Below are 24,285 nucleotides of genomic sequence, written 5' to 3' on the forward strand. Positions count from 1 at the left end.
GGGGGGGGGGGGGCCGCCCCCGGGCTGGGGGCGCCCGCGCTCACCTGTAGCGCCGCAGCTCGCCCTCCAGCCGCCGCACGCAGCGCCGCAGGCCGGGCACCTGCGTCGCCAGCGCCTCGAGCTCGCGCACGCGGCCCAGGCTGCGCAGCACCGCGTCCCGCGCCGCCTCCGCGCGCCGCCGAGCCTCGGCGTGACCCCGGCGCAGCCGCCCCGCGCGGGCCTCGGCCGCCGCCAGCGCGCCCGCCTGGCTCTTCCAGAGGCCGACCTGCGGGGACAGGGCCGCGGGCACGGCGGTGAGCGCCGCGGGGCACGCACGGCGCACGTCTGTTGCGCACGCTGCCCGGGCCTCCCGCGCGCGTCCGAACTCGGCCCTAAGGGGCGGGGGCTCCGATGAGCACCCTTCCTCCGGGGCGGCGGAGACGAGAGCGGCCCCCACGGATTCCCGCGCGTCACGGCTCGTCCCCGCCTTGGCGGCGCTCAGCCTTGCGAGGCTCCTCCATCCCGACCCCTAGACTCGGGGAGCAATCGAAGCGTCTCAGAAGGGCGTTTCCAGACCCCCGGGGGTCTGGTCAGGACGCCTCCGAGGGTGGGGTTTCTGTCTTGTTTCCCGCCGTGCCTCCGACGCCTAAACCAGGCCTGGCACACAGTGGGTGCTCCGCAAATACCTGGAGGGTGAATGAGCCTGGACCCTCCTCCGCCGCACTGCGCCCTTTGCTTCTCCGGTGCTTCCTGGTTGCCGGCCCCCCGCCGGGTGCAGAGCTACGGGCACTGCCAGCAGCGTGCCCCCCTCGGCCGCTCAGGGCAGGGGGCCGTGGGCAGCGCCCCCCTCCCTCCGCTGCCCCGGGGCGCAGGCTGCTCTTTAACTCCTCGCGCCCCTACGCCCTTGGCACGAGGCTGGGCACGGCGCTCAGGGCTTGTCACGGAATCCAGCTGCTTGGGCTGGGTCCGTATCTCACGCTTCCTCCTCAGTATCCCAGAGGCCGCCTGCCCCCCGGGGTTCGGTGGCCGGTGACTGCCTGAGGAACAGGGACACCCCCTATTTAGCACCGGGATACCAGGCCTGGCCCCGAGGGAGGCCCTTGAGTATCCGCTGAATGATCCACTGAGCTGCTGGTCTGCGGTTACGCAGGGAGCTCCTTCGGGGCGGGAACGGGGCCCTCTTCACCCCGTATCTCCTAAACTCTCCCCGCGACCCCACAGCCTGGCACCGCAGAGGGCTCCAGATGCCTGTTTAACAACTGACTGTGTGAGCCGGCCCGGGTGTCCTGGGAGAACGCGACTGCCGTGAGGGCGGGGGCGGCGTGGGCTGGGGACCTGCGCGGACCGGCTGGGACACGGACAGGACGCAGGTGAGCCGCGGGGGGGGCGGGGCCGCCTCGCCCCCGGGTTCCGCCCCACGACCCCGCCTCCGTGCAGCCGCTGCCCCCGCGCCCCCTCGCCCCCGCGCCCCCCGCGCCCGCCCCCGCGCCCCGCGCCCCCCGCGCCCCGCGCCCCGCGCCCCCGCGCCCCGCGCCCCCGCGCCCCCCGCGCCCCCGCGCCCGCCCCCCGCCGGCGCACCTGCAGCGCGGCCCGCAGGTCCTCCGCCAGCTCGCGCAGGCTGCCGTTCTCCTCCTCCAGCCGCGCCAGGCGCTCGCTGGGGTCGCCGGGGTCGCCGGGGCCGCCGGGGCCGCCGTCCGGGCCGGGCTCGCGGGGCGCGCGGCGGCGGCGGCGCGGGCGGGTCCGCGTCTCGATGCGCTCGCTGAGGCCGAAGTAGCCGCGGAGCCGCGCGTGGAGCCGGCGGAAGGTGAGCTCGGGCGGCTCCTCCTCCGCGGCCGCGGCCCCCGCGGCGCGCAGCCCCCGGACCGCGCAGAGGGCGCGGAAGTCGGCGCGGGGCAGGCGGCCGGCGACCTCCTGCAGGGCCGGGGCCGGGCGGGCGGCGGGCACCAGCGCCTCGTCCTGCCCGCCGCGGCCCCGCCCGCGCCGCTGCGCCGGGGCGCTCGGCACACACTGGGCGCGCCGCGCGGGCCGCCGGCACGGGTCGCCCGCCGCGCCCCCCGGGGCCCCGCCGCTCGGCTCCATCGCCGCCGCGCCGCTGCCAGGGCGGCCCCGGGGCTCCTCGGAGGGCGGGGCTCGGCGGCCGCCTGCGTGTGTCCCGGGCTGCCGGGGAGGGGCGGGGGTGGGGGGCCCGGCCCCCCTCTCGGTCTGGCTCCTCCCGGGACCCCGCGCCCTCCTCCCCTCGCCCCTCCCACTCCCGGCGCCGTTCAGCCCCCCGCCCTCGGCCGCGCCCGCGCTGCGCCGAGTTTGCCGGGACCGCGGGCGGCGTGGGCACCGGAGCCGGACGGGGGCGCAGCCCGGGCCTGTGCGGGGGCCGTGTCCCCGAGCCCACGCGTGGCTCCACCCCTTCTCCTCCAACGGTCTTTCCGGAATAGCCCCTCGAGGGGCTCCGACCGCCCCTGCCCGCGCACGTGCACAGACGCCCCCTCCCCGTGTGTCCACACCCGGGCGCTCGGGCCCCCACGTCGTGTCGCTGCCCCGTCGGCGGTGCGGGGAGCTCGCGCGGTGACCGGCCCGGAGGGGGGTCGGGGGGTGGCCGGCGCGGAGGAGGGGGGTCGGGGGGGTGGCCGGCGCGGAGGAGGGGGTTGGGGGGGTGACCGGCGCGGAGGAGGGGGTCGGGGGGGTGACCGGCGCCCTGGGGCCCCGCGTTCGGAGCCCTCCGCGTGGACAGACCTCCGCCCGCCCGGACGCAACGCCCTTGGCGCCCGTGGGCGGCGAGTGGGCTCTGGGGCCTGCGCCCCGGCGGCAGGTGGGGGCAAAGCCGCCCTCGGGGGGCCTGGCCCTCCAGCCGCGTTGGGGCGGCAGGCGGATCGTTCAGCTGCCCTTGGCTGTGAGGTGGGCGGGTGCGGGCTTGGGTTCAGCCCCAGAAATGTAAACGTCAAATCCCGGATTTCGAAAAAGCACTAAAGTTCTGTCTCCTCTCCTGCAGTCTCCCAGAGTCGGCAGTTTATTTGGTAAATTAACTCATTCTTGAAGATTTTGCCCAAGGGAAGGACCTAGATGCTTCTCCCCACCCATTTTGGACATAATTTTTTTTAATTATAAAAGTAATATTATTTTGACAAAAAGTTTTCCATCAGTTCCACTTCTTGGCTCTGACTTTAGAAAAATACGTCCTGCGTATTCACAGGGTGTTCACTGCCTCACTGTTTGTGACACTGAGAAGCTGGAGACACCCCGTCCCCGTCGCCCCGTCCCCGCCGCCCCGTCCCCGCCCCCCCGTCGCCCCGTCCCCGTCACCCTGTCAGCGCAGTGAATCCCCAAAAACGGGGGACTGAGCTAAGTAAGTTGCAGCTTATTATGTACGGTGTCACGACTTACACAACAAAACCGCACAGAACGTAGTAAATATTTTCTGTGAAGACGTGTGCACAACTCAGAACTGGTTTTGTGGTTATTTCTGGCCGTCACAGATGTGTCGCCTTTGCTCTGACATTTCTCTTTTTGACAAGACGACGCCTCCCCCTTCCTCTCTCTGTGTCTCCCTCGTCCCTCCCTCCCTTCCGTTCTCTGTTCCCTCCTTCCCTCCCTTTGTTCTCTGCCTTCCTCTCAGGGAGGACACACCTTACTCACCGTTTAGACGCCATAAAATTCACCCCCTTAACGGTGTGAGTAAATGCTTCTAGTGCGTTTGTAGAGTACGTAACCGTCACGGTCTAACTGCAGAACGTTTTCCCTAAAGCCTTTGCACACTCAGCTCGTTCTCGGCGTCTGCACCTTCCACCCCCAACCTCGGGCGCTGGGCCACCACCCCTTCCTGCGTCTGTGGGACTTCGTGGGTAAGTGGAGTCACACGGTATGTGACTGGCTCCTTTCTGAAAATATTAACAATAACGTTTTCAAGGTTTGCCCACGTTGTAGCACGAGTCAGTACTTTCTTCCGTTTTATGGCTGAGTCCTACCCCCCCCCCGCCCCGCCCCGTGTGTGGATCGTGGTTTTGCTTATCTGTTCATCAGCTGATGGACATTTGGGTTGTTCCCACCCTTTGTGGGAACTGTGAACATACATGTTGGTGTTTTTGTGTGGACATGTTTTCATTTCTCTTGTGTAGATCTGGAGTGGCACGGCTGCTTGGATGGTATGTTATTTTAATGTTCATTTATTTATTTTTGAGAGAGAGAGGGAGCACGAGCAGGGGAAGGGCGTAGAGAGAGAGTCCCAAGCAGGCCCCACGCCGTCAGCCCAGAGCCGGACGTGGGGCTCGATCTCACAACCGTGAGATCATGACCTGAGCTGAGATCAAGCGTCAGCCACTTCAACCAATGGGCCCCTCGGGCGCCCGCTGGGTGGTGGTTTTATGTTTAACTTTTGAGGAACTGCCCAACTTTTTCAAAATGGCTGCCCCATCTCCCTTCCCATCAGCCATGTTTTCCTGCGCTTCTTGGTGGGTAAGTAAAACGGATGGTCTCAGTCTGGCCTCCTGCGGCCCCCAGGTCAGGTCACCGTGCCCCCAGCCTTCCTCAGCAAGTCCCTGTTCTGCTCTCTGTGTTCCCGCCCCCGCTGGAGCCAGTCGGGCTGTCCAGTGCTCCCCGAGCCCACTCCGCCGCCCCCCCCAGTGTCTCTCCCCTGTGTTATTGCAACAGGCTCCCCTAAGAACGGCCCTTGGACTCGTACAGCCTGTGCTCCATGACCAGAGGGTCCCCCCTCTGCCCACGACCCCCTAAGTCTTTCCCGCTCACGAGGACTAGAGGCGAAGCCCTGCGGCCCCGCAGTCGCCCCACGTTCCTCCGCTGTTGCCATTGCCTTCCTCCCTGAGCCCCTCTCTCCTGACTCACCGCAGGGTGTCTGCATCTGCTTCCCCAGCTCTTTACAGCCCCCCCCACCCAGGGCCTTTGCTCCCTGGAGAGCACTCTGCACCCCCGACAGCCCGTCTGGCCTGTGTGTGTCGTCCGTCCGCCTGTACGAGGCCATCAGTCAGCCGGGAGGGCAGCAGCCGCTTGTCCGCTGACCCGGAATAGCGTCAGCCACACTCAGAGGAGAGGCTCTCCAACTTCCCCAGCTCGGCGGGTCGCCCCTGGGTGTAGCGTCGTGTGTCACCCTCCACAGATTTTCCTGGCCTACAAATGCTACATATAGTTTTTTTTTAAATATTTTTATTTATTTCTAGGAGAGAGAGAGACAGCGTGAGCAGGGGAGGGTCAGAGAGAGAGGGAGTCACAGACTGAAACAGGCTCCAGGCTCAGAGCTGGCAGTCAGCACAGAGCCCGACGCGGGGCTCGAACCCACGAACCGCGAGATCATGACCTGAGCGAAAGTCGGACGCTTCACCGACTAAGCCACCCAGGTGCCCTGCTACATATAGTTTTTATTTGTATTTTTTTTAAGGCAGCGATTACACCACGTTGTAACTTATCGGGGGGCTCAGGTGAGGCCTGAGCTTTCGCACGGCCAGGCGCTGACAACGCAGCTTTGTGGGGACACGCGAACTCCCTGCATCCAGTGCGAAGGCCCCCTCTGGCCGGTGGGGGGGGATTCAGTGTCCTCTGATCCAGCCACGTTGGAATCAGAGACTCCCCATGCTGTAGTCGGCGGGGTGTCCAGCTGGACCTCCGAAGTATTGGGCCGCCCCCCCCCCCGCCCACCTCCCCGCCCCAGGCCTGGGGGTTTGCTGCGTAGAACAGGACTCTGGATCTTGGCTCTGGACTTCCCAGCCCCGCTTCTGCAATTGAATAGGATTTGATTTGACGTCAGCGCTGAGCTGGCCCGGCTGTCGCCGCAGCTGGGGGCGGCTTTTAGTGACGGAATCCTTTGACCAGCAGTGTTCCCGGGCCTTCCACACTGAAAAGAAAGCCTTTACATATCTTGCCGCGGAGCCTCGCGGCCCCTGGCCCCCTCCGCTCAGCAGGGCGGGGAAGTCAGGGTTTCATAGTGGTGGCCTGTCAGGGCTGTGCGTCTGCGGGCCAGGGTTACCAGGCGCCTCTGAAACCATCCCGGTTGGACCCACAAGGTTTTTGTTAAATGAGCAGACTCAGAGGGCTCCTGGGCCCTTTTGTCTGGGCTGGCGGTGGCGGAGAGCGGGGGCCCCGCGCAGAGAGATGACTTTCTGAAGTCAGTTCAGGGTTGTCTGAGCCATTTCAAAGAGTATGTTGTTTAAAGCGTCTTTCAACAGCCCAGAAAAACGCTGACCGGCAAAAATCACCGCCGTCAGAGGGGACCGTGGATTCTTCTGATGTATTTATTTCCAGGCGTTTTCCCTGCATTTGGGCATGAAAGGACTTCACTGGGGTGGTTGCTAAGGGGCTGGGTACATCTGTCGAAGCACTTAAAAGGCCGAGCTTTCGAGGACGTGAATTGTACCTCATTCAACTCAACCTAGACAAACACAGTGGAAATGCTCTTGCTGCGGATCTTTCCTTGCACATCAACTCTACTTCCTGAACAGCTTTGCCGCCATTAATATTCCTTTGCAAACGTTCTTGAGACAGTTTCATGTTGCCTCTTAGGAGCCGTGAGGCGTTTCATTCCCCCCCCCCCCCCCGCACGGACGCACATCAAGGTGGTTTGGGGTTTTTCTCCATTAAAACAACACTGTACACTGTTGACTCTCTATCCTGAGTGATTGACTACTGTGCCAAGGGGTTTGCACCTTTTATAAGCTCCTGATATTGTCGAACCGTTTTTCAGAAAGCTTTGGTCTTCTGTAACCCCCCCCCCCCCCGGGGTGTCTGGGAATGTCTGGGAGCCAGCATTTTCAGTGACAAAGCTTTTATATTTTCAGGAGTCTTCTTGGTTAGTGGATTTGCTTAGGGTTCAGACACCAAGTTTTACTCCTCTCTCTAGTAAAAATCGGACTGAGCCAGGCAAAGCACGGATGTATTTCTTAGATACAGCAACAAATGCACGGTCCAAAAAAGAAAAAAAAATCGATAAATTGGACCTCATCAAAATTCAAAACTTTTGCACTTCAAACTGCAACAGTAGAGATGCCATTAAGAAAATAAAAGGACCGGCAGGAGAGCAGGAGAAAATATTTGTAGACATAGGCCCGACAAAGGACTTGTATTCCGACTTCACAAAACACTCCTACAGCTGAATCATAATCCAGTCAAACAGTGGGCGAAAGACAGGAAGAGACATTTTACCAAAGAGGATTATGGATGGCCACCAAGTCCGTGAAAAGATCTCAGTGTCATTAGTCACTGGGGAAGCACAAAATAAAACCACAAAGAGATACCATTTCATACTCGTGAGAACGGCTATAGTAAGTTAGACAATAAGTGGTTTCGGGGGGGGGGGCGGGAGCCCTCCTCCTATGATGGTGGAATGTGACCTGGTGCGGCCACTTTGGAAAAACAGTTTGGCCATTTCTCAGAGAGAGAAACGTGAAACTACTGATGTGGAGATGGCGGGGTTTGGAGCCATCAGTCAAGAAAGAATTCTTGCGGCATCTTGGGTGCAAAAAGGTGGTTTTATTAAAGCTCAGGGACAGGACCCCGGGGCCGAAGAGCTGCGCTGGGCCTGTGAGGAGTGACTGGTTATATACATGCAAGTTGGGAGGGGGTTAGGGACAGCCTAAGGCTGAGGAATTTCCAGGATCTTGAGGGACCAACTGCTGTTAGGAAAAGGTCATTTACTACCGTCTAGTAAAACCTCAGTCATGAGACCCTTCGGATGTGTATCAGGGGGCCGTATGCTTCGAGGAGGATTGCTAACATATATCTTGGGGGATAAAGGAAGTTTCCAAAGGGATTTTTGTATGTGAGAGGAGACTCACGGGATCTTGGAGGTCAGGATGACGTTAAGCAAAGATTGCCTTTTGCTCTCAGCAAAGTATTAACATCCAGGCAGCTGAGCTCCTAGAGGAAGGTCACCCTGCCTGTTTCAAGGATGTGTTAATGGGCTGTAAGTTGTAAGGAAGTTTATTTTTTTTCCTTTTGCCTTTGTTCCCCACACCACGACCACGTGACCCTGCTATTTTACCCCAAGTGTCTGCTCAAGGGAAATGAGCACATCTGATCAGGCAGAGACTTTCATGGGAATGTTCATGGCAGCGTTTTTCATAAATGTCTGCGTGTTCGGCCTCAGCGTCGTTGAGGGATGAACGGAGAGACAAAATGTGGTCTATCCCACAATGGAACATTATTTAGCAACCGAAAGGAATGAAGTATTGATTCATGCTACAGTGCGGATGAGCCTCAGAAACATGCTAAACGAGAGAGGCCAGTCACAAAGCCAAACCACGTAACATACGACTCCACTTACCTGAAATGTCTGGAAAAGGCAGAGTTTTAGAGGCAGAGGCAGATTAATGGTGGCCCCGGGGCTGGGAACAGAGGTTAATTGTAAATGTGCATGAAGGGCCTATTAGGGAGACAGTTGATTTCATGGCTTGGTAAAGTTAACCGAAAATCACTGGACTCTACACTTGAAATGGGTACATTTTATGATATAAAATACACCTCAATATAGCTGTTTAAAAGGGGGGCGGTTAGAGATGCCAGGAAGAAGGTGGGTGTAGCTTTTCCCCAAATAGGCATCCTCTGCCAGAGGCTTAGGAAAACTTCAGAAAGCCTTCTAGATGCCCATGGAAAGCTTTGGGGCTCCCCTATCCTGGGAGGAAGAAAGAAGTGATTGAATGCCTTCAAATTGCTCCCATCCATGGGATGCGGGTCTGCGGTGTGGCTGTGCCCTTCCTCCTGGGCAGAGGTGGGGTCTGTTCTCCATCCCCTCGAATCTTGTCTGGCCCTTGTGACTTGCTCTGGTCACTGGACGTGGCAGAAATGACACTGTCCTAATTCCCAAGCCTCAGTCTCAACAGGCCTTATAGCTTCCACCTTTGCTTTCATAGATAACCCTGCCCTGAGAATGCCACGTGAGGCTGCCAGTCCAGCCTGGTGGGGTGCGGGGGGGCCACATGGAGGGTGAGGGGGATGGATTGAGGTACCCCAGCCAAGGGCACCGACTGCCAGACGAGTGAGGCCATCTCAGACCTCCCAGCCGTGATGATACAGATGATCCAGCCCAGTGAGCGAGCCCAGGCCACACCGGTGAAGAGTCACCGGTCTGTAGAGCTGTGCAGAATAACAAATGGCTGTCGTTTGATGCCATTGAGTTTTGGGATGCTTTGTTACGCAGCAATAGGCAACTGGAACATATACTCATTTTTCTTTGCTTTTCTTCCTGCCTGTCCTGAAGGCATCTTTGTTGAGGTGAGGTTGTGGACCCACCTCTCACACCCGAGTACCAGCTAGCATACCTTTGCCCTCACCCTATCCCACGATGCTCTGGGTCTTGACCTAGACATCATTTCTCTCAAGGCAGTGGTTCTAAACCTTGGCCGTGCAATAGAATCTGGGCGGAGGCAACTTTAAAAAATACGGGGTCTGTTCCAGTTATTTTTTTATTAAATTTTTTTTGGTAAATTTTTTCTTTTAATGTTTTACTTATTTCTGAGAGAGACAGCATGAGAAGGGGAGGGTCAGAGAGAGAGGGAGACACAGAATCCGAAACAGGCTCTGAGCTGGCAGTCAGCACAGAGCCCGACGCGGGGCTCGAACCCACGAACCGCGAGATCATGACCTGAGCGAAAGTCGGAAAGTCGGACGCTTAACCGGCTCTCATAGTCATTTTTGAGCCTCAGGTTTTTTAGACTGATTCAACCCGAGGAATGTTGGAGGGCCCCAGCCAGGGGGCGGTATTCTAGAAGGGGTGGTCTAGGGAGGCGGCAAGTGGGAGGCAGGGGACCCGGGTAGCCCCAGCTCTGCCACAGTTTTGCCCTTTAACCATGGGTAGGTCGTATCTCAGCGCAGAGCCTCAGTTTCCCCAACAGTTACACGTGTGGAGTCTCACCTCCCATTTTCTACTCTGAGTGACCTGAGTGGAGCTACTCTCCCTTAACAGAAAACCTAAGGTGGCCCCTCACTGCCCAGGCGTGAGCCCTGCCTGCCCTCCACACCCGTGTCCCAGGCGCCCTCTGCCCACCACTCCAGCCTCATCACCCCTTCCTGGAATTTGCCATGCAGCTTCACCCCCTGGGCTCTTGCATAGGCTCTTCCCTCTGCCTGGAATTCTTTCTCTGGCTTTCATCCCCTGGCAAACCCCACAGCTGGCCTTTGTCACCTCCTCGATGAAGCCCGCCCCCGCCCTCCTGCCAGTTACCTCTGCGGCCTGCTCCTCCGTGCCAGGCGTGTCACCAGGCCCAGCCTCAGTTTCCTCATCTGGGAGCTGGGCTCATGGTCACTGAACAGAATTCTCACGGGATTTTAAGGACGATGGCGACAGAAGCAGAGAATCTATGTGGAGGCGGCTTGGGATAGAGTAGGGATATCCGAGTTTTCAGAGAACGGAAGGTGGGGGCGGCCGGCCGTATGGGGGGCCGCATCCTTGTCCCCTGTGCTGAGGTGAGGGCGGCGTGTGTCAAAGGCGCTCACGTTCAGATCCGGAATTCTTTAAAGATTGAATGAGTGGGTGGATGGATGGATGGATGGATGAATGAATGCAAGCTGGCAACTAGTTTCCGAATTTGCTCAACCGACTGAGCCCCCCAGGTGCTCCAGCTACTTTCTGAATTTGGAGACACCTTGTCTGCACCGGGTCAGGGGCCAGGGGCTCAGGGCGGAAGTCCCGCCCCCGGGGAAAGCCCCGCCCCGGGAAGCCCCGCCCCCAGGGGAGCCCCGCCCCCAGCGGAGCCCCGCCCCGGGCCGCGGCCTCGCCCGTCTCCTAGCAACCGTAAACAGACTTGCGCGGCCGCGCCGGGGCCTCCCTGCCGGACGCACACACTGCATCCCCGGAGCCGCCGGGCCCGGCCGCCCAGCAGCGGGGCTGCGAGCCGGCGGACGCCACGGTGAGCCCCGGCCGCTGCCCCGCGCGTCCCGTCGCAGGTACCGACGGGCCCGGCCGCCCGCCCGGCCGCTGGGCACCCCTTTCCGGGCATCAGCCGAGCGCCCCCCGACGGCCCTGGGCTCGCGCCCTGAGCCCGAGAGGGAGCCTGTGTCGTAAGACGCCCCCGGTTAGTGAGCAGGGCAGCGGCTGTGCACTGTCCGTCCGCGGCTGCTCCGCGCCCAGACCTCCGAGCGCAGCGGTGCCAGTGCACCTGCCCCTCCCAGGGGCGCCGCCCGCGGTCCGGACCGGATCCCGGAACAGGCCCGGCACTCAGGGCCCCTGCGTGTGCTGCCCCCGGGGGGGGGGTCTCGCCCTCTCCGACCTCACCTTGCACGGCCGACCCCCGGCCGCTCCCCCGGCCCCACGGGGTGGAAACGCCGGCTCTCCCCCCGCTTGGCCGCTCTCCGTCTCTCTGACCCTCCCCTGCTTACGCGCGCTCTCTCTCAGGAATAAATAAAACATTAAATTTTTTTTTTTTTAAAGAAGGGAATTGCACTCACCTGGAGCTGATGCTGGAGAAGCGTCAATGATCGGCTTGTGAAAGGGGGAGGGGCTGGGCTGGGGGAGGAGAGTCGCCGTTGGAGAAGCTGGCGTTGCCTGTCACGATCAGTGCCAGCCTCGTTCTCTGTGGCTCCCGGTTGCTCGCCTCCTGCGTGCCAGGCGGTGTGCCAGGCCTTGGCCGTTCGCCCCAGGCAGGCGGAGGGGAGGGAAGGAGGGGAGGGGTGGGTTATCCCGAAAGGGGCAGGGCTTGCCTTCTGGGAACAGAGGCGGTGACCGCAGTGCCCTCGCTGTCTTCCAGCCGGGAGTGCCGCGCAGGATGTCCCCGCAGGCCTGGGAGTGGGGAGAGGAGGACCGGCCGAGCCCGGCGCCCATATCCTCCATGGGCAGCTTTTACCAGTCCGGGAGCGAGTGCGAGATGGAGGAGCACCTGAGGGCCCGGGCCCCGGAGTCCGACTCCGACCAGCGCTGCGGCAGCGAGTCCTTGTCCTCACCCGCCGGCAGCTTCGGCTCGGATGTGCCCCAGGTTGTCCCCTGCAAGTTCGTCATCTCGCTGGCCTTCCCGGTGACTGCTGGTAAGCGCTCTGCAGACGGGGGCTCGACACTGACCTTCCCCCAGAAGTTAGGGCGCCCGAGCTCCCTCCGCTGGCTTCCGCAAGTGGGGTGGCCGGTGCCAGGGGCAGAGGTCAGGAAAGAAGCTGCGATTTGAGGGTGCCCACGGTGGGCCAGCACGCAAGCGGTTATATGGGCTTCACGTGTTTAATCCTCTCCTAACGCTAAGAAGTAGGCGGTATGATTTCTGCCTTCTGCAGACGAATGCGTGGGGAAGAGGTAAGGCATTGCTTCCCCCATCGCCTAATTTCTTGTTGAAAACACAGATTCTCAAGATGGATTGAATCCAAATCTCTGAGTGCATAGCTACACCCGGTAGTTTGGGCCACACCAAGGCTGTGTCCCAAACCCAAAGTGTGTCCCAAACACACAAAGCTCCACCAGTCGGGGGCTTTGAACACGAGTCCCTCGTTCTGGGTGAGCAGGTCGGTGGGTTCTCCTCTGCTCCGTGCGCCTCTCCCCTTCCTCCTGGACACAAGGGGGGTGGGTAGCCAGACACCTCCTACGGGAAGGCACAGGCGCACTAAGGGTGCAAATCCGGCCATGCAAGAACTCTTCAGTTCTTTGAGCACCTCCTACCTGCTAGCATTCTATTGGCCAAAGCCAGTCACATGGTTGAACCCCAAGATTGGGGGCAGAGAAGAGAACTCCATGTTTTGATATATATATTTTTTTCAACTTGCACTAACTTACCCCCCCCCCCCGAAGATTAATTTCAGCGTCTCCTTTGTAGTTCTGTCCATTGTTGCCTCAGATACTTTGGACGCTATTTGGTTAGATGTATATACCATGTTTAGAATTGACCTACGGTCTTGGTGACTCAAACTTTTTTTACTGCCAAGACCACGGTGAGGCAGACGAGGCGCCTCAGGTGAAAAATGTAAGGAGACGCTCCCGAGGCACCTGAGTGGCTCAGCTGGTTAAATGTCCGACTTTGGCTCAGGTCACGATCTCACGGTTTGTGGGTTTGAGCCCCACGTCGGGCTCTGTGCTGACAGCTCAGAGCCTGGAGCTGCTTTAGATTCTGTGTCTCCCTCTCTCTCTGACCCTCCCCTGCTCACGCACTCTCTCTCTCTCTCTCTCTCTCTCAGAAGAAAAAAAAAACAGTAAAAAATATTGGCAAAGTTTAAAAAAAAAAAAAGGAGACACTCCCTCTCGGAGTCGTGGACTGAATTTTGGCACCCTGCTGTCTGGTGTACAGCCTGCTCCCCTGCTGGCCAGGGGCCCGGACCTGTACCTCAGCCCCCAAGCAGGGCGAGCAGCGTGGGTGGGGGGAGGCAGCCCCCTGGCCCTTCCTTCCTTCCTTCATGGGAGCTCCATCTGTTTTCTCATGCGAGGTTCAAAGGGGACTCCCCAAACCCATGTCTTCTAGGTCATAGAGGAAAATCTACATTTTTCGTGGAAAAACATAGGAAACAGTCTAGAACGGAGAAACTTGCCTCAAAGTCTCGCCGGTACTACCACACGGAGTATTTCCTTCTGCCGGATGATGGGGAGCCTAAAAAAATTGACATGGTGGTGTTTCCAACGGTGGCCAAATTGTTCCTGGATTCAGGAGTCAAGGTGTGTGTGTGTGTGTGTGTGTGTGTGTGTGTGTACGTGTGTGCGCGCGCGCGCACAGAGCTCACATATAGTCTAATACTACACAAAGCGGACTTTCTTCCCCTGGAACTTGCTAGAAATGCAGGATATTAGGTTCCTACCCCAGATCTACTGAATGAGAATCCTCACAGACCTAATTAAATACCAGTTACCTGACTTTCTATTTAGATATCTTTGTCGAGTAATTTCTTTGGTGTTTTCAAAGTCTGGCCTGCCCGCACACACCGCCAGCCTCCTGCCCGTGGCCTGGCTCCGGGTCAGTGCTTGGAAGTCACCAGAAAGGGCACTGTCTACAGGTAATGGCATTGATTCTGCCTTTGCCAAGGAACCCAGAGGTGTGACGGCGCCCGGGCCGGGACTCCCATTTGCTGATGTTTGGCGGGAGCTGGGGGAGAGCCAGGCACGGAAGGCACACAGGTGGAGGGGAGCACCTTCGGTGCCCAGAAGGGCGAGGCTGGCAAGGGTGTGTGTGTGGGGTAATCATGGGCTGCTAAGCCTCCCCGTCTCGCACGCTTCAAACCTCCTGGTGTTCTTTTACACAGACGGTGAGGCCATGGCTTGAAGGGGACAAGATCTGGGTGTCATGGACCCAAACTTTTAACATCAACGTGACGAAGGAATTACTAAAGAAAATCAGTTGTCACAAAATCACCTTGAAGGTCTGGGATACCAGGGACAGGGTGTCCAGGAAAGTCAGGTACTACCGGTTAAAGACCCCTGTGTATCCAGATGATGTCGGGTCTTCTGGTAAGTGGGGGGTTTGTGTTTTATTTGAAATATCTCTGGAGGCGCGTGGCTTCTCACTGTTGACAGGACAGGAGCCGGGGTCCCTCGTTTACTGCATCTCCTTTGCCCTGGGCACGTGCCGCCTTGTGGCGATCCACTGTGTGTACGTCGTGCCCACCTCCAGCTCTGGCACATGCCTGGACTTCCTGTCCCCGCGCAGGTGACCTGTGCGGTCCCCACCAGCTTGTCTTCTGGCCAAGTAATGGGTGTTCACTGACCAAAAACCAAAATAAATAGATAAATAAATAAATAAAAAATCACAAAAAAACCCCAAAAAACAAAACCAAAAAACCCCACCACGAAACAGAAGAGCCAAGTGAAAGTTCCCACGACCCCAGACAACCGTGTAACTATTCTCCTGCGGACCCTCTAGTTTCTTACTTGGGTAAATAGTCCATCAAGGACCAGAACGCATCCTTTCGCTCACCTCCCAGCTGACAGCCAGGAGAGCGAAAGATCCAGAGCCAGACAGCCCAGTGCAACCCGTCTCCATCTTGACCTTGGCCGTGGGCCCCTGAGGCAGGATGATGGACGTGCCCCCCCCACCCCCGCCCCCAATAAAGAGGATGTGTGCTGTCTGGAAAGAATTTAAGGACTAGGGCGCCTGGGGGGCCTTGAAGAGCTATCTTCTAGAAACTCCTTTCTCGGGAGTGCGGAAACGCGAGAGACGTTTGGCTCATGTTACAAAGAGGATCGGAAATTCACGTGGTGAGACAGGCAAGTGCAGGCGCCTACAGGCCAAGCGTGATGACTGAATGGAAACACAAGGTCTTCTTTGCCCATTGAGGTCTGAGCTGCCCGGTGGTTTGAAGGAGGCCCGGGGGGCAGGGGCCCCCTCTCTCGCCCCTGCTCCACGGGTACCACGAGGACATGCTGAACGCACAGAGGGCGTCCAGCAGCTATTCCTGATTGACCGACTCGGTGATTCTCCTGCGTTCTAGAGGAAGTGAAACAGCTGGTTTTAAGTCAGAGAAGGTTGTGTGAGCAGGGCGCACACCGCAGAGAGGGGTGGAGCCAGGAGCACGCGCCAGAAAGGGCAGAGAAGGCCGGAAGACACACGAAGCCCTTGCCTGGTGAGTGGCTCTGACCTGCGTGGACAGACAGAGCCAAGGGCGATGGCGGGGAAGGGGGCGCAGGTGCCCTGGCTCCCTCGGGTGGGTCAGCAGCTCCCGCTGGCGCTGCTTCGCCCTGGAAGCAATCACTGCGCTCGGGGCGGGAGTCGCCTTCTGTCGTCGGTCCTTTGGTTTTCTTTTTGTTTCTTCTGTGGCTTATGCAACTTTTCTTTTTTAAAATAGTTTATTTATTTATTTTTGAGAGAGACAGAGCATGAGCAGGGGAGGGTGAGACAGAGGGAGACACAGAATCTGAAACAGGCTCCAGGCTCTGAGCTGTGAGCACAGAGCCCGACGTGGGGCTCGAACCCACAAACTGCGAGGTCATAACCTGAGCCGAAGTTGGATGCCCAACCGACTGAGCCACCCAGATGCCCCTATGCAACTTTTCTAACTGTAGGGGTTACACTGGTGCATTGTGGTTTTTTTTTTTTTTAAAGAAAATTCGGTAAATATAGAAAAGTACAAAACAAACCGAGAAAACAGTCTATAATTTCATCACCGGGAACAGGCAGTGTAATACTTTGGTTGTTATGTTACGTCAGATACCTTTGTTGTAAGATTGTTTTTTAACATAGATGAGGTCTGGATTCCTAATTTTGTGTTCTGAGATTATTGTGTTATGACATGCACTTTCCTATTTACTTAAGAACTTTGCATCCACTCCGTTCGTGGTGACTACGTAATATTTCAGCTGCTGGTGGCAATAGAATTTTCTGAACCGTTCCCTGTAGGTGGGAACTTAGGGATTCTGGGAATGTTTTCAGTATTCTCTGATGTAAACGGTGCCGAAGCAGGCACCGGAATAGATAATAGACTTTCTTTCTTTCTTTTTCCCCCCGCCCTCTGTGGCATGTCATAGGAGAAATCGGAAGCCTTGTCTTGGCCTCCATTTGCTCAAATAATTGAATTACCTGTACATTCACTCATTTACTCATTTATTATTAACCAGTCTTTTTACTGAATGCCCACCACACATCAAGCCCTCTGCCCTGTGACTGGCATTGCTAAATGGGTAAAGGGCCCCCATTTCTTAATGAGCCAGAGTGGAACAAGAAGTCTGTTTGCTAATAAATATTATCAGATTCTCACACAGCAGAGCCTGAAGCTTTTTCCAAGAGTTCCGAGGAATATGAAAAGGCACTCAGAACGGATGATCTTGGCACAGTTCGGTGAGAATGGACCCACGTTATTTTGGGGAGTGGGATGGAGCCCCCTCTTGTACTGGCCCTATAAACTCTCACCAAGAGCTACGTGGACTCTTAGGACCTCAGTTAGGTCGGAGCTCATACAATCCAGGTGAAACTAAAGGACTACGGAAAGGAGTGCTTGTGTTTAGGAGTGTAAACATGCACCGTGCTTTTCTGTGTGTTGGTTTATCTCACTTCATCCTCACCTCGGTCACTCTGTAAGGGGGTGTCACTACCTCCACTGCCTTCACAACGCAACAGAGTGGTGGTAAAGTGATTGGCACAAAGCTTTAAAATTGGAATTCTTTGGAATCTTGGGAGTGTTCGTGAAGCCGGGGCCCCAGCCCATACCTTGGATGCCAAGTCCACAGCCCTTCCTGCTGAGTGCAGGTGCTCTTGGAGCCTAAGAGGGATCTGGAGAAGGAGAATCCTTGGATGCTGTGGGGACCGCAGTGGGGCAGCGTGGAGGCCCCGCTGGTGGCTTGGGGGAATAGGATGGAGAGAACCCAAGAGACCATGTTATTTAAAAAAAATCTTGATTAAAAATTGTGGGCTTTTCGCACTGAATTTATGCATTGATTTGTGAAGTTCTCCCATCCATGATCATGGTATGTCTTTTTGCCTAATTCAGTCCCTCCTTTATGATTTTTAATAGAATTAAAATTTTTTTTTCTTCCTATAAATGTCGGTTAATTCCTATAAGTGAGTTCCTCAATGTTTTTAGAGTTTTGATTGCTTTTATAAAAAATATATTATTTTCCTTAATACTTCTAGTTGGTCAGTTAGAAGTTGACAGTGCAAGTGTGGTCTGTAGAGCAAAGCATCAGCGTTATTGGGAACCTGTTAAAAACGTAGAATGTCAGGTCCACTCCAGGTCCACACCGAACCCTAGCCTGCCTTTTATTTAGCAGCATTTTCAGGTGATTCATGTGCACACCGAAATTTAAGAAGCATTGGATCGAGAAATACAATGCCATTTAAGAAAATCTGCTCACATTTGGTCCAGCAAATAGATTCTTAGGTCTGGTCCCTGACTATTTTCACCTTCATTCATTTTTCTCTTTGTGAACTTTCTAGATGGAGTATTTTAAGAGAACCAGCCATTGGTTTGGGAGCCGCAACTGGGATGGAGATGAAAGAATTAATGGAGAGATCATCATTTAGCAGTTTGACAAACATATTAGAAAAGCCGAAATTTCAGAGTAAGTTAGGATGGGATTTTGGAATTTTATAATATAACTAGACTTGGAAGAATTATGAATTTTTTTTAAATTTTAGAGAGTGAGTGCCCATGAGTAGAGGCAGAGGGAGAGGGGGAGAAAATCTTAAGCAGGCTTCATGCCCAGCGTGGAGCCCAACATGGCGGCTCGACCCCACAACCCTGGGATCACGACCCCACAACCCTGGGATCACGACCCCAGCCAAAATCAAGAGTAGGATGCTCAACCGACTGAGCCCCCCAGGCGCTCGGGATTATGAAATATTTCAAATGCAGAATACTTCAGAAAGATACTTTGATACCTGACCACGCGTGACTCAAAAGTGAAAGAATACTACATACACATTCAACTTCCCCGTTCTGTGTCACCTCACCCAGCCGTCCCTGGCGCCCTGGCATCCGTTCCTGCCACGGCCCCGCCCGTCCACACTGCATCCCTTCCTACTCCACCGATGCTTCTGTGCGCCTGGCTCCTGGTGCTGTGAACACGGGGGGCATGAAAATCTCGGGGTTATGGAAGTAATCTTGGAAGATGAGAGGTTACTTGCCTCTTATGGTGGAGGATGGGAAATAGCATCCCAGTTTACAGGAACGGCTCATGCAGAAGCTTGTAATCTTAGTGACAGACGAGGCGCAAGGGTCGTCAGAAGCCCCTACATGGACCTCTTCATTCCTGACCTTGTTCTCCTCACCAGTTTTTCAGTAAGCAGTTGCGTTTCTAGTAGGACGTAGAATATTCTAGAGCTGGTGCACTTGCTGCCTCCTGGGATGGCCTGCTTCCTGTTTGTTCAGCCGTAATGGCTACAAGTCATTTCCTTAACTCTCTATCAATTAATCTGCTTTTCCTGGTTCAAGTTCAACACTCTGCAGCCTGGGGGCGGGGGGAGAGTGGTTGCCTGAGTGGGCTCTCCACCAGGCGTCGGAAACATAGTTGCTCTCGTTCCTATTTTTAAGGTCCTAAAAGACTAGTCAACACTTTTAGACCTGAACACCTTCAACTCTGAGTTTTCTCTTTTTCAGGTTGAAGAGGCTTGCTTTAAAAAAAAAACTTTTTTTAACGTTTATTCATTTTTGAGAGACAGCATGAACGGGGGAGGGGCAGACAGAGGGAGACACGGAATCTGAAGCAAACTCCAGGCTCCAAGCTGTCAGCACAGAGCCCGACGCGGGGCTCGAACCCACAAACCGCGAGATCATGACCTAAGCGAAAGTCGGACGCTTAACCGACTAAGCCACCCAGGCGCCCCACTATGAGCTCCTCTTAACACTGATTTCCTTCCTTTGATTTTACAGGTAAACAGAAAGAGTCAGAGGCGAGAAAGAAGGCCCAGAGGAGAAAGAAGAAATCTCCAGGGGAAGACAGTGACTTCAAGGGGGCGGAAAATGAAAAGCACGGAGTCTTCTCTACGGAGCTTGTGCTGATGCCGCTCCTCGCAGGTAGGTAGGCCTGTGCCCAGCAGTTGTGAGCTGTCTGGTCACACGTGGCTAGAATGTCCATAAACTTGCACTGACCAAGCCTCTGCTCTGCCACCCACCTCCATGCTCACAGCCACTTCGGCAAAACGGAGGAGGAAAAAGAGGCACAGAGAGGTCAAGTGGGTTGTCCGAGATCACACAGCAAGTAAAGGTGAGGCCAGGATTGGAACTTGGGTCTGATTCCAGAGTCCAAAGAAACTTGTGAGAATAACTGTCCTGATTTTGTTTGCTAAATAGGATGCTGCTTTTTATAATCGGCTTCCTGCACAGTTTTCTAAGAACCTCTCGTAAAGGAAATGAGGAAAGGGAGCCAGTATTTCTGGCCCATCATTTACTGCTCGTGGCCAACTCTGGTTCTCCCGGTGAACTTGTAAAGGTGGTGCTGGGGTTGCTACCCTTTATTCTGTGAGGAATCCAAACTCCGAGAAGGCAAAGCAACCTCCCTGAGGTCACAGAGCTCAGCGGCAGAAGGGGGGTTTCATTCTTTTGCTCTGTAAGCTCTGTCACAGTTTAGAAACGAGGCTCTCTCCGGTTTAACAAATGAGCAAGAGTAGGTGTGTTATATCCATAGGTTGTGTTCATGGAAAGCTCAGAATATATTTTGGGTAAAATTATGCAACTTCGTTTTTGAAATAGTAATACGGGGGAAACCCTTCTCTTTATAGAGAAAGTCATTTTGAGCCTATTTCATTGTAAATTTTTTTGGCCATCAGGGTAAACGTGCGCCCTCTACTGGCCAATCTGCAGAAATTTAGGTTTCCATCTTGGGATGGAACCCCCACCTTTGCAGCTCTTTGGGGTTTTACCTCCTAAGGTCAGTGTCGAGTGATTGGAAAATCATAATTATCACAAGCTCTTGGGTTGATACTGATATGAATTTGAGGAAATACCTTTAATTTTTTAGTTTTCACTTTTACTTAAAATTTTTTTTTAATGTTTATTTTTGAGAGAGAGAGAGAGAGAGAGAGAGAGAGAGAATGAATGAATGGGGCGGGTGGCAGGGACACAGGATCCGAAGCAGCTCCAGGCTCTGAGCTGTCAGCACAGAGCCCGACGCGGGGCTCGAACTCATGGACCGCGAGATCATGACCTGAACCCATGATGGACGCTTAACCCACTGAGCCCCCCAGGTGCCCCTAGTTTTCACTTTTAAATGGATTTTTGAAAATCGGCTTTCCCCTAAAGTTGGGCTTTTCAGGCTGTTTTAGCCTCCCCACTGCTTTGGAATCTTTTCTAGAGAACTGACTTTTCCGAGACCCTTACCCCCTCTTCGGCTGTGCTCCAGGGGGACCCGGCCTCGCTCCCTCCCGCTCGGCGCAGACATCTCTGGGGGGAAGGCTCTGCGGGGCCGTGTCCCCAGAGAGGCCGGTGCCTGGAGGTGGGTGAGCTCTGCCCGGTCGCTGACTTTGGATCGGGCTTGGCTTTGCTTTGTAACCTTGCTGGGAGGGAAGCAGCTCGGATGGTCTCCACCTGCCTGGGTGACTTCCCAGCAGGTGAAACCGACCCGTGCCTGCCCTCCTCCCTCCCCCAGCCTGTGGGGTCTCGGTCATCATCCGCGATGGGGCGGTTGTTCGAGAGCGCCGGGGACCGTCACACTTGGAACCCCGGCTCGGCCGCCGGCCGACGGGCTGCCCACACTGTCCGGGTGCTTCAGCTCCGCGTCCTCACCGCAGGAGGGAGGTGGTGACCCCCCCCCCCCCAGCAGGGCACCTTGCACACAGCCGGACGCGGGGTGCGGGGACGTTTGGGTGGGGGCTGGGTGCAAGGAAGACGGCAAGGGAAACCTCCCTCATGCCGATGGTCGGAAACTAAGAATGACCTTGGCGTGGCAGGCCAATTATACGGATTAAAAAAATTTTTTTAAGTTTATTTTGAGAGAGAGCACAAGCGGGGTGAGGACGGGGGGAGGGGGCTCGAACTCCCCACCGGGAGATCCTGAGCTGAGCTGAAAGCAAGGGCCACCGCAGGCGCCCCGTGTTTGTTTCTGCCATAAAATAACAGCACGAGATGATTCCACAGCCTGCGGGTCATTTTTGACAATCGCCGTCGATTTCAAACCAGGCCGTCGGCTTTGCCTCCCTGAGTGACGACCACTGGTCAGCCAGTAACACGTTAAGATTCTAGAAGGATCCTGTGTTGGAGTGAACAGAGCCAGCGGAGGGCCAGGCGTGGCCGGGCAGGGACTCACTGGCCCGGAGGCGTCCGCCGGCGTCTTCGCGTCCCTGGGCCTCAGTTTCCCTCCGGGAGCGGACGCCATGGACGCGCGGGGCTGTCGTGGGGCCCGCGTGGCGTTAGGGCCTGTTCGGGGCACCGCGCGGTGTCCCTCCCGCTCCGTTTGTCTCCTCGGCCGGGGCGTGTGTGTGCCCCCCCCCGGTGTGAGAAGGTGTTGCCACAGGAGTCGTCACACGTCACAGGTGTTGTCAGAGGCGTCGTCACAGGTGTCGTCACAGGTGTCGTCAGAGGCGTCGTCACAGGCGTCGTCACAGGCGTCGTCACAGGTTTTGTCACAGGTGTCACAGGCGGAGCGGAGTGTCAGGGCTGCTGCCGCGCGTCCCGCAGTGTGCCAGCCGGTGCCACACGAGAACGGCCTGTGTCCTTGGGTGTCTGTGGCTTCGAGTCGGGGACCCCCCGGGACTGTCCCTTCCCTCCCAAGTGTCTGAGGGCGACCCGAGTGGCCCGTGTGCGCGGGAGCCTCCCTCTCGGCTCCGGGGCGCAGGTCGCGGTGTGGCCTCCGCGGTCCGCCCTGCCGGGAGCCGCGGGCTCGGCCTCGGGCGCCCTGAGGTCGCGGTCTGAGCCCGCGTCGGGGGCTGGGCCGCCCCCCGAGCTCCTGGAAGTGCCTGCTCTGCGCGCGACCCGCCGGGCGTCGCGCGCCCGGGACACACACGAGTGCTGTGGTAGAAGCCACGAGAAGCGAGCCCCCGTGTGCTGGGGGCACGCGCAGCCCCTTTGCACGTACGAGCCCGCTTGACCCGCGTCGCCCCGAGAAAGCCGGAATCGGGCTGCGGGCACACGAGGAAATGCCGAGACTCTCGGCCCCCCGCGGGCGCGCGTCCCTGGTGACCTGCGTTTTCGTACACCCGGCCCCCGGGTCACCCGGCCAGCCCCGCACGTCCCGTCAGGGAGGCTTCGGTACGTAACGCGAGGCGCGGGAGGCGCGCGCGCGTCGTTCGGCTCCGCAGACGCGGCGTGTGACTGACGTCCGGGCGCGGGGCGCGAGTGGGGCGCACGCCCCCCGGCCCGGCCCGGCCCCGCCCCGCCCCGCAGCGATGGAGGCTCGCCGGCGTCTGGTCCCCTCGGGGCCGCTCTTAGGCCTTCCCGCCAGCCCGGCGGCCAGAGTGTCCCGTGGGGCGTCTCAGCCCGTGACCACCCGTGACTGTGCGTCACGCCTTGTATCTTTCAGTTTGGGGGGTGGGGGGGCTAGGGCTCGGCCGTGGCCGTAAACGTCCCCACGCAGTCGCTCCGTGCGGGGACTTCGCATCCCACCTGGGACGCAGCCTCCAACCCCAGCTCTACCCCCCCGGGGCGCATGCGCGGCACACGTGTACGCGCACACGCACGCAGGCATGTGCACACGCACACGAGCACACGCACACCTACACGAGCACGCACACGCAGGCATGTGCACACGCACACGAGCACACGCACGCAGGCACACATGCACGCACCCGCGTACACACGCACGCACGTGCTTATACAGCAGGTAAACAATGAGCTTAGGCCTCAGAGAGCCTCCGACCCGCGGGTCTCGCGGCAACTGAGGGTCGAACCCAGGATCGGAGCCCAGGCCTCTCCGCTTGTAAAACTGGAGGATTTTAACCCCCCCCCCTCCGTCTCCACCTGCTAACGTGCAGGGAGCCCGTCGGCGAGAAGACACGCTCGCTGCTGCCCGTGAGAACTCGGCACCCGTCCCGAGGGACGCCGTCGCGCAGGCCTGGTGGAGGGTGCGCCGCCGCGCTGGGTCCGGGCAGGGTCTCCCTCGGCGCCCGCGCTTGTCCCACCCCCTGCAGCGGTCAGAGCGGCACCCCGGCCGGCACCCCGGCGGGCACCCCAGACACCCCCGCGGACACCCCGGCGGGCACCCCGGCCGACACCCCGGCGGCACCCCGGCCGACACCCCAGACACCCCCGCGGACACCCCGGCGGGCACCCCAGACATCCGGGCAGACACCCCGCGGACCCCCCCCGCGGAAACCCGGGCGGACACCCGGGCGGACACCCCGGCGGGCACCCCGGAGGACACCCCGCGGACACCCCGGCGGGCACCCCAGAGGACACCCCACGGACACCCCCGCGGGCACCCCGGCGGGCACCCCGGCGCGTGTGCGCTGCTCTAAGGTACCCGCGGAGGAGCGCTCCCCGCAGCCGTAGAACGTTCTGTGTGCCGTCGTCGGGCCGGGGCGCTGGCTGCGCATCGCAGTGTGACTCGTGTGGTAAAGGAACCGTTAGGATTTGTGTTTGAACTTTAGCAGCCACAAGTGGCCAGTAGCTACGATATTACAATAGCAATTCTGAATTGCTGAGAAGTTTTTATTTACTTGTTTGTTTATAATATTAATTTTTGAGACAGAGCATGAGCGGGGGAGGGGCAGAGAGGGAGACACGGAATCTGACACAGGTCCCAGGCTCCGAGCTGTCAGCACAGAGCCCGACGTGGGGCTCGAGCCCGGGAACCGTGATCATGACCTGAGCCGCAGTCCCAGGCTTAACCGACTGAGCCCCCGCCCCCCCTTTTGTTAACATTTATCGCCTAAGAAGTTTTTAAAAGCCCTAGTGTGGAGGCTGCATTCCAGACCAGGCAGATGAGACTGCCTGAGGGTCCAGCCAAGCATCTTGTCCCTGTAGACGGTTCAGGAAATGCCGATGTTGCAAGATGATCATCGAGGTTCAATCACGACGAGTAAATTCTCTCAGGAGACTTAGGGGACCCCGGTTTGA

The 24,285-nt window shown here is 57.7% G+C and overlaps 2 protein-coding genes across 2 annotated transcripts in view; one reads left to right on the forward strand and one right to left on the reverse strand.

Annotated features, from left to right (window-relative positions):
- The window catches only part of EFCC1 (EF-hand and coiled-coil domain containing 1), a 39,533-nt gene extending 35,913 nt beyond the window's left edge, over positions 1–3,620 (reverse strand). The window contains exons 1-3 of the mRNA XM_039248643.1: positions 3,607–3,620; positions 1,558–2,809; positions 45–508 (exon numbers count right to left, since the gene is read on the reverse strand). Coding sequence (XP_039104574.1) covers positions 45–508; positions 1,558–2,809; positions 3,607–3,620 — 1,730 coding nt within the window. The remainder of the gene's footprint in view (positions 1–44; positions 509–1,557; positions 2,810–3,606) is intronic.
- Positions 3,621–10,767: 7,147 nt separating this feature from the next.
- Positions 10,768–24,285, forward strand: part of CFAP92 (cilia and flagella associated protein 92 (putative)) — a 56,520-nt gene continuing 43,002 nt past the window's right edge. The window contains 8 exon segments of the mRNA XM_039248644.1: positions 10,768–10,817; positions 11,655–11,928; positions 13,338–13,528; positions 14,110–14,314; positions 15,295–15,426; positions 16,550–16,637; positions 17,733–17,857; positions 19,168–19,311. Of these exon segments, the coding sequence (XP_039104575.1) occupies positions 11,673–11,928; positions 13,338–13,528; positions 14,110–14,314; positions 15,295–15,426; positions 16,550–16,637; positions 17,733–17,857; positions 19,168–19,311 (1,141 nt within the window). The 5' untranslated portion in view covers positions 10,768–10,817; positions 11,655–11,672.

Source organism: Hyaena hyaena, unplaced genomic scaffold (genome assembly GCF_003009895.1).
Source record: "Hyaena hyaena isolate Hyena2069 unplaced genomic scaffold, ASM300989v1 scaffold_316, whole genome shotgun sequence".
NCBI lineage: Eukaryota > Metazoa > Chordata > Mammalia > Carnivora > Hyaenidae > Hyaena > Hyaena hyaena.